We start from the raw sequence: 9,462 nt of genomic DNA, 5'->3' as shown, positions 1-9,462 counted from the left end.
TTCAGAAAACTGAGCAATGCAGTCTGTTATACATGGCATTTAAGAAATCTTACTTTGACCCTATTTAGTGTATGCACCTCAGAGTGTACCTTTAAAATGTAGGACACTAAAGTTAATTACAACACTAGCAAAATGGGCTTTAGGATACATAGGACACATAAGAAATGTGGGAACATACCAATTTGGAAGAAACAACCCGTGCCAGTTTGCAGGTGTGAAGCAGTCACCCAATCACAACTCAATCTTTCCAGTGGATCCGTATCACTAGCACAGCAGCGTAGAAAATGTGCAACTTCACAATAACAGAGCCTTGGCTAAGAAAGGCTGGCATCAACTAGGCTTTGACAAGCTAAAGGGGTACAACACGGGGGTAGTTTACCAGTCCTCAACAAAAGCCATTCACACTTTAAGGATGCCATCAAGGTGCAGTATCGTCCAAAACAGTATTGACCAGGGTTAGCGGACACTTGCTCAAGGCTGATGAGGGGGGGGTAGACTAATCACCGTCGAAGTGACCAGGACAACGCAGCTGCAGAAATGGACTTATAGCGGCGTACGAAAACGTGAAATGATCTATTCATACCCCTCGCAAACGAAAAAGAAAACCGCTTTAGGGTTTAAAGCTGAAACACTGATACCTTCAGAATGACTGACGCTTGTGTACGCTTAACAGACCATGCAAAGAAAGCCCCCAATACAAAAAGCAAAGCAGTTGTAAACTCTAGAAATAAATAAGATGCAAAAATTAAAACGAAAGTTTGATACGACATTTATTGAGCAACGGAAGTTAACAGAACAAGTATCGTATGTCTGTACAAAACCCAAATGTTTGATACCATCTCAGCACTACAATTAAAATGTTTGACAGAATAAAACTCACCAACCAAAACCAACTACTTTCTGAATCAATAGCTTCTTTGAAGCCACAGCAACACTTAAATATGGGGTAAGAATTCAATCCAAATGGCTGGTTACAAAGCTAACTTTGCAAATACAATTACAAAAAGGCAGGGTAATTTGGGAAAGTTCACTTAGATGTGTTGTAGTCCATTTTGTGTTTAAATGTTTAAACTGTCGACAGCCCCTTCTTCCCAATCAAAGATCCTTGAAGGTAACTGCATTTAAGTGTGTTGCTGCTCTTTCTTTCCAATGAGAGACTTGTGGATGTGTGGAATTACACCTAGAAAAAACAGAAGTAAAGGTGTACGGTTATGAAAAATTGACAGAACAGAGAAAATGGCAACATGGATATCCGTAACCATCCTCATTTGAAGACAACGTTAGCTGCAAGAACTTTACAGTCCCGGTCACCAAAATACCGGCTACAAGTCGATACATCCTTTATGTACAATGGCAAACAGACGCCCCTGCCCCCCAAAAACACATTGGGTCTTGCCAAATTAGTGCACGATTGAATTCACATTACTTAATGGCACAACGTGCCAATTTGATTGTTATACAAGGCAGTCACCTGGAAGCAATTGAATAAGGCAGCTAGCACAAAGGTTGCTAGCCAACCCAGAGTCCCATGTAATACCGTAGCATTTCAACAAGTTGAAAATGTATGACGAAAAACCTCCGTGCATAGCTACTGTCTCCACAAGGCTAGCATCATTCTCAACACAAGTGTTGTCGTCGTGCGGTGAAAATCCAATTTACGCCCCAAGATGCTTAAATGGGTCGGCGGCACTGCATTTTTTGCCAGTTAATTATAACCACTACCCTGCTTGGATTAGGCTAAAGAATAATCAATGGGCACTTACCACCACCAGCGATAGTTGCTTTAATGAGGGAGTCCAATTCTTCGTCACCTCTGATAGCAAGCTGCAGATGGCGTGGGGTGATTCTCTTTACTTTCAAGTCTTTTGATGCATTACCAGCGAGCTCAAGAACCTGAAAAAAACAGATCAATGTAATGTTAGTTAAGCGTCAAACAAAACGTAAAGTTCCCATACTAACAGGCCTGAAAATAAACGTCAGAGGCAGAATCTAAAGGGGTGTGTCACATTAGTCCAGTCCCCGTGGTCAAATCAAATCGCCCCCTGAAAGACTCACTAGCGCTATCGAGTTATCCTGCCTGAAAATCGCAATCAAGTATTTAGCAGTGTACACACCAGGGAGCAAGCCTCTTTGCTTCAGGCATTTCGGACAGTAATAGAATGAGACCTCCCCTCCCCCAATACATCTCGGTCGACTACATGATCAGACATTTAGCCTGGTTCCAAAACTGAAATATAGCTTCTCATAAGGACGCGCCACGGTTAACAGATCTCAGACCCAATGATTCTGCTCGGACCATAGACAATTTCAGGGGGGGGTGTTGATCAGTGAAGGCTCTGCTCTGTTCACTCGGTTGTGATCAGCCTAACTAGCGAAGCCGTAAAATTGAAAGACGCGCATTAAGACAGGACTACTTAGCATATCCGCGTAGCGCATTCTGCAAACCCACCCGCCGAGAGCTAGTTCAACAGCCCCACAGATGCCTATCGTTCAACTCCCCTCCCCCACTATTTTGCTGCTGGGCCTGAGCCAGCGGCCCGCGCAGGCGCACTGAAAGGACGACTGTCGCACGCCATCTGCGCCCGCGCCCACTGTCGGCCGAGCCCGCCCCAAAGCGCCCCTTTTCCCGCGCTCCCCCTTCTTGCCACCCGCCGACACTTACCTCGGCGGTTAGGTACTCGAGGATGGCAGCGCTGTACACGGCGGCGGTAGCCCCCACGCGTCCGTGGCTGGTGGTCCTGGACTTAAGATGTCTGTGGATACGGCCCACCGGGAACTGCAACAAAGACAAATCCCATAAATACAATACTCGTCAGAAAAAGCGAGCGACTTACACAGCTCCGCCCTCCAGAGCCGCCATTTACGGATTAACGAGGAAGAGGAACCCACCTGAAGACCGGCCCTCTGTGAGCGGGAAACGGCCTTTGTCTTGGTCTTCCCGGAGTCTTTTCCTGCTTTACCGCCAGCCTGAGGGCAACGAGAAAGGCATGTTAGACACCAGTATCAACAGCACACAAAACACATCCATTGTACCATTCATATAGAATACCGACATGCTTTAACGCTAAAACTCGGCCATGGGAAACGAGAAACTCCAACACCCAGCGTAACTCATTCATCCGCGGGGGCTTAAGGCACGGGTTTACCCACTTTCCTTTTACGCTCTAACAAAGAACCATTGCCCGTTTCCAGACTTACCATTTCAAAACACTCGTAAAGGCTTCCAACGGCCGAGACAACAGCGGACTAGGCTCCCAGGCAGAATGCGGTGTCAGACCGAATAAACGCGAGCCCCGACTATCTCCAACGCTCCGTATCGATCACCGATTTAAACTGCACTGCCTCGCGCCCTCCAACTGCCGTTTATAGCGCGGAATGTTGGTTCATCCGGGCCACCGGGATTGTTTTAAAGCCAGCCAATCACTATAGGGCTTCCCATTGTTCTTGTCGCTTGCCAGCGTCTGCACGCATCCAATCAAAGATGTGCAGGGGCGGGTCTAGCCCGAAGAGGGAGTGGGGGCCGAGCCAGAGGGCGCGCCGTCGTTGTGCGAGCTCGTTCTCGCGAACGTTGTTGGCGCGCACGGTCTTCATACGTCAATAGAACGTTGGGGTATAGGACGGCGATGGTTATGTTTAGGCCGCCATTAGAGGAATGATTTTCCGAATGAGGAGGAGCTGAAGTTGACCCCTGCACATCCCTTGCTCATTGTAGCAGTGTAATGTTATAAAAGTACATTAAACGCAGTTTTTAATCAAAATAAAAGGAAACCGCTTACATATTTTTTCTACCAAAGAATAAGGACATGGCTTGCCAGCGTCTACAAACAAAGGACATCATGCTCCTTAACCGGAGAAGTATGAAAAATAGGAATTCAGATTTTTTTGTTTTATTATTAGGACTAGTCTTCACCCTACATGTACGTGCAGCGAGCAGTACAATTCTCACTGTTTTTGGTCTTTTTCAAATCCTGCAGAATTTGCATTAATCATATACACCAATGCTTCCGATTTAAAAAAAAAACAATATTGTACACTTGGGGGCACATGCATCATTGGTTTTTGCATTCGCAAACGGTGCGAATCTCAAAATTCGGCCGTTTGCGAATGCAAAATCCATTTTTGGGATGCATCATTTTTTTTCCATTTTTCGCAATTTACGAAATCGCAATTTTTTCCGATTTCTTAAATTGCTATAGCATTTAAGAAATCGCAAATTTTGCGATTTCTTAAATGCTATGCATGATTTTTTTTTATTTGCGAATTCGCAATTAGGAAGGGGAAAATTACCATGAAGTAAACCTTCATGGTAATTTGCGAAAAGTTTTAAATATGCACAAAAGTGCATTTTTGAAACTTATACTTTACACACACACATGCCCTTAGGACATGTGTGTGAGTAAAATGTACTCACGTGACATTTCAGGGGTGCAGGGGGGGTGTCCTTTGGACCCCCCCTGCACCCTTGAAATTGCATTCTCATTTTGCGATTCCTTAATTGCGAATCCGCAAAATGAGAATGCCTTCCCATTGATTCCTATGGGCCTCTAGGCCCATAGGAATCAATGTAATGCGATTCACAATTAAGGAATTGCAAATAAAGAAAATTAAGGAATCGCAAAAACTTTTGCAATTTCTTGATGCATAGGATTTTGCAATTCCTAAATTGCGATTCCTTAATTTTTGCAATTTAGGAATTGTAAATTCCTACAATGATGCATGTGGCCCTTATTCCTCTTTAAGTCCATCAGTTAAAATGCACCCTAATTCGCAAATGAATTATCCTGTTTTTTTCTCTAACTGTTAATAAATTATTGTCGATAAATCCAATACTCTATAGCCCTGCTAAACGACCAGTCTACACATATATGCATTTTAAATGTTGTGGTGAAATGTATACGTTTTTCACAGCATAAGTCCTAATAAAAGAACTGGGGGACTAAACAAGTTAAGCAGTATGCAAGTGTGATACCTGGTGATGGGCAAGGATTCGCACGTTAAGCGACTTGCTTATATCAAGAACCTCAAATAATGTTAATAAGTATAATCAACCTGTTTGTGTTACTAATATTGCACATTTTACATTACACAGGGTGTCCCAGTGACGCTTGCTTATGTGTTTACTCATCCTAAAACGCTTGCTACTAAAATGGCTGCTGCTATGCGGGAATTTCTTCTGCGCATGCGTCGGTCATACCCATGTGACGTGACGTACTTGCAGTTCTGGTGGGAACTTTTCGCACCTGCGCATTGGCAATAAGATGGCTGCTTTATGTTCTCCAATGCCGAAGCTTGCACTGCAGCTTTTGCTATGCTGTTTGTCCTTGCACTAATCCTAATGCTATAGTTATTATAAAGTAATGGGAGTCATATAGGGATTCCTGGTATAGAGTGTAATCAGTTATTTCTGTGTTCTAATTTGTTCTCCTTTACTTTTTATGTATCGAATCTTTTGGGCCTGGGAGAGGCTTACTACTCCATCTTAGAAGTCCCTACTGCGCACGTCACCCTGGCAGAGGGAAGAAAACCTTGTACCAGTGGAACCCAGCCAGCTGGCTGCCACAGCCAAGATGCTCCTGGGAACCGACCTGTAACCCAGCAAGACGAAGCTGAACTGTACTACATTTGAAACAATTGTATATGAAATTTGTATTAGCCATTGTTAGGTGAAAAGTACATGTCATGGGAACCCCAAATTCGAGGGGAGGTCCCAAAAATGTAAATTGTAGGCTTGAGAAAGTCAAATCCTAGTTGGTGTGATGACCTGTCCTTTCTTTGGACCAATTGAAATTGGGGATTCTTACACTTGCAACATTTGAGGGGTGGTACACTGACCCGAAAACAGTATATCTAGCCTAGGTTTAGCTAGAGAAATTGTCCGACTTGTCCGAATAGCTGACCTGTCACTGACCCAACGCACTCAATAGCTGATCGAGAAACAGAGGTGCTGCGGAGCACTCTGTCCGTAATTTCCAGAGACTCAATCGGGGTTTTGGAAACCTTAAGTGCTGGCAGAGCACTTTGCTGGGGAATTCGATAACCCAATCGGGGTTCTGACTGATAGCTGCAGAGAAGGTGTAGCGCAGGCGTTGCTACCGAACTGCGGGTGCTGGTCTTACCTGGGTGGTCCTGTCCTGTCCTGATCCTAATATGGCTCTCCTGTCCTGTCCTGGGTATCCATTCTGCACCTGGTGGCCTACTGGCGACTGTCTTTCCTTGGGGTTCCTACTGTCCTTAACTGACCCGTGGCCAGGGTTGGTCTCCACACCGTGCTAGGTAAATATAAAGCTGTTAGGGAAGCACACTTGCATCCTTTATCCTTATCTTTGCCTGAACTTTTGCTAAATCATAAATTGCCTATGTCCCTTGTTCTTACCCTACCCTTTTATAAATTACTGAAATCGTTGAAAGTGCTTACATTAGTTTGTTCCATTTTTCCCCTACCTTATAGGTGAATAAATACTGTCTCTAAATAAATAGATGTTCTTTCTCTTTTCCCACTCTTTACTGAAATAAAAGTAATTACTCTGAATATTAGCATGTTCCAGTTTTACCTTTCCTATAGCTACATGGTATCTCAAAATTATCGTAGTACAAATTAAAGTTCTTTTTTCCTTTCCCACCTTCAAGGGGGTAATACTCAACTGGGAAATTCTAGTATGTTCCTTATTTTTCCCGTCCTTTAGTCATTCCGTATCAAGTCTAATTTCTGAAAGTTCTTATTAGTATGTTCCCTGTTCTTACCTTTCCTTTAGAAATCTAAATGGTGGGCATACTTTATTTTCTGCATAGCTACACGATATTCACGCTTCTGGTGATTGATAGTTTGATTGCTGTAAACATTTTACTTTCTGACCTTGATGAAGATAGATAAACTTTTTCAAAACGTCCCGTGTCTCTGGTTATTATATGAGTGCAAACATAGTAAATGGTTGTTAGAAAGGCGATCCCAGGGGAGACAGAAGATGTCTGACTGCCCACCCCGAGACCCACATCTCTGTAGGGGATAGGCCGAGCACCGTAGGGAGGCCTTCTTGGCGAGGCGCCTCTCCTACAATCGTAACAACGGAGCAATCACACTACCACAGACGGACACCACACGAAGGGATACTCTCAAGAATCTTTATATAAACAATGAAGACACGTTCTCGTAGTAGCATAACACTGGGATCGAGGGATCCGTAAAGTCTTGGTTTCGGGAAGAAGGGGGTAGCGGGATAGTCTTAGTACCAACTGGAGCGTGGATAGTTCAAGGGGTCGGGCCGCGACAGCGTCAGTAGGGCCTTGAGATAGTTCAGCGTGATCAGGCCGCGACAGCGTCAGCAGGGCCTCGAAGGTTGTTCACCTCGGTCAGGCCGCGACGGCGTCAGCAGGGCCTCGAAGGTGTTTCCGCTCGGTCAGGCGCGACAGCGTCAGCAGGGCCTCGAAGGTGTTTCAGCTTGGTCAGGCCGCGACAGCGTCAGCAGGGCCTCGAAGGTGTTTCAGCTTGGTCAGGCCGCGACAGCGTCAGCAGGGCCTCGAAGGTGGTTCAGCTTGGTCATGCCGCGACAGCGTCAGCAGGGCCTCGAAGGTTCCAGGTGCAAGAGTTCGGATCAGGATCAGCCGCGACGAGGTCAGCAGGGCTTCGACTCCAAGATACAGCTAGAGTCCTGGTCCAGGGCTGGCCCAGATATAGGACTGGAGGCCTTTGATGTCCGGACCCTCGCGCCTGGGGTTCAGAGGGGCCGGGATGAAGGTGTCCAGACACCCAGCAGGGGGGTGGAGCCCGCGCCCAGGGAGGCTGGAGAGCGATCGATACCAGGCGTCCGGGGACGGCTGGGGGGCCATCGAAAACCCCCTCCTCCGGGATCCGCCAAGTGGCTACTCTACCACCTGGGAGGATCTTGGTGCCTCGATGTCGGGGCTACGCTGGGGCCAGGGCCAGGGGCGGCTGCGGCCACGTGCTCGGGACGTGAGAGGCCCAAGATGGAGTTGGGCTGGAAATGGCGGCCTGGAATGGTCGCCGGGCCGGCGGGGTTGGCGAGAGCAGGGTCCGCCGGGGTCCCAGGGGGGAGAGCCCTAGGTTGCCAGGGGGGCTGCTCTCGTCGAGGGTTCGTTGAGGGTGGTGTCCGGAGGGGCGACAGCGTGTCGATGGAGGGCCGATGTCGTCCTGGGCCCGCCATGCGGGAGGGGTAGGACCACGCCACGAGGCCGAGTCCAACAATGGTATTTGTATTTTGTGTCTGCCTTTCTTTTACAGCTAACTCCCTGATCCATTGTGATCATAGGTACCCGTAACAGTGGATTGGTAAGTCGGGTACATGGGAAATAAATAGGAAGGAACTGGGTTACTGGTAGTAGAGTGTAAGGTTACCCGATTAATAAATATGGTGAATTGAATTTATGGGCCCAATGTGTATATGGTAAAATTATAGTCGGGTGACCTGCGCGCTCTATCAGTAATTTTCTGGTAGCAGTGGAAATGGTTAGGGACTAGTTAAAATTAGGTAGGACTAGTTAAGATAGGTAGATAGGTTATTTGCTGCAAACTGTGAACATTTATTGCTGCTAAAAGTATTGATCGATCAAATGTAAAAGTGTTTATTGCTTTGAAAAATTATGAAATGTTTTAAATTGTTTTTCTTGCTGTTTTATTGATATATGTACTAATACACTCGTTAGTGATTGTTACATATTTGTCTGGTATCCCCTGGAGCAGAATAGCGGGTGGTGAGGAGAATCCACGTCGCAGTGAGGTCAGTTGCTCGAGGAAAATTGGTGCAGGTTAGGTAGAACTGGAAGCACTAATTAGGGTTTTCTGTATAAATGTATGAATAAATGATAGCAAAGAGTTCGCTGGCAAAACCTAGTAAGGGTTACACGGAAGGAGTAGCAGGTTCGTCTGAGCTTGATTGATAGCAAAGGGGTTCACTGGTGAAACTTTTGGCTTAGTATATATCCCAAGGTGGATGAGTCGAAGGAGTAGCAGGTTCTCTAATGCTTGTGTGAAGGGTAGGCAGAAGGGTTCTACTCGCAGTAATTGAGAAGTAAATAGAAGAGGTTTACTTGCAGTGAAACAAATCTTTTCTTTCTAGACACTCGAGTACAGTGGCGAATGTGTTTGCGTTGTAAATTAAACAGAGCACATGCACTTTAAAGGGTAGAAATTGAGTTTTCCGTTACCTTGTGAAGGAGAGAGTCAGTTGCGGAGCTGCGCTGACGTCACTCCGTGCCGCGCTGGTATTGGTCGAGACAGCGGGCGTGTGGCTGAGACAGAATTGTAAAGGAGGGGTGAGCACAGGAGCGTGGGAACTCGTTTACGAGAAACGCCGCGCACCCATTGGTTGGAATATTTTGAAATCGCGCAGTTGGTTGGTTGCAGAAAAATAGAAGACGCATTTGGATTGGAAGTGATCTTTGTAAACAAAAAGCAATTTGCGAAAAAGTATATGTGGTATTCGAGACATCCAGAGTCCCGACCGGATC

The 9,462-nt window shown here is 46.0% G+C and overlaps 1 protein-coding gene across 1 annotated transcript; it reads right to left on the bottom strand.

Moving 5' to 3' along the window:
* Positions 1-753: 753 nt before the first annotated feature.
* H2AZ1 (H2A.Z variant histone 1) lies at positions 754-3,452 on the bottom strand. Its single transcript, XM_078676084.1, has 5 exons — positions 3,199-3,452; positions 2,890-2,967; positions 2,663-2,776; positions 1,764-1,893; positions 754-1,180 (listed from the first exon to the last, which is right to left on the bottom strand). The coding sequence occupies exons 1-5, from the start codon at positions 3,199-3,201 to the stop codon at positions 1,122-1,124; spliced, it is 384 nt and encodes a 127-aa protein (XP_078532210.1). The 5' UTR covers positions 3,202-3,452; the 3' UTR covers positions 754-1,121.
* Between the last annotated feature and the right edge of the window lie 6,010 nt (positions 3,453-9,462).

The sequence above is a fragment of the Lissotriton helveticus genome, chromosome 2_1, assembly GCF_964261635.1.
Source record: "Lissotriton helveticus chromosome 2_1, aLisHel1.1, whole genome shotgun sequence".
NCBI lineage: Eukaryota > Metazoa > Chordata > Amphibia > Caudata > Salamandridae > Lissotriton > Lissotriton helveticus.
Note: the sequence above shows the minus strand (reverse complement) of the source record. Positions and strands in the feature narration are given on the sequence as shown.

What these genes read in the sequence shown, in the direction of transcription:
- H2AZ1 (XM_078676084.1), bottom strand. An exon ending in CACAGAGGGCCGGTCTTCAG is followed by an intron (nt 2,777 to 2,889) that starts GTGGGTTCCTCT and finishes TCTTTGTTGCAG; the next exon opens with TTCCCGGTGGGCCGTATCCA. An exon ending in TCGAGTACCTAACCGCCGAG is followed by an intron (nt 1,894 to 2,662) that starts GTAAGTGTCGGC and finishes TGTTTTTTTCAG; the next exon opens with GTTCTTGAGCTCGCTGGTAA.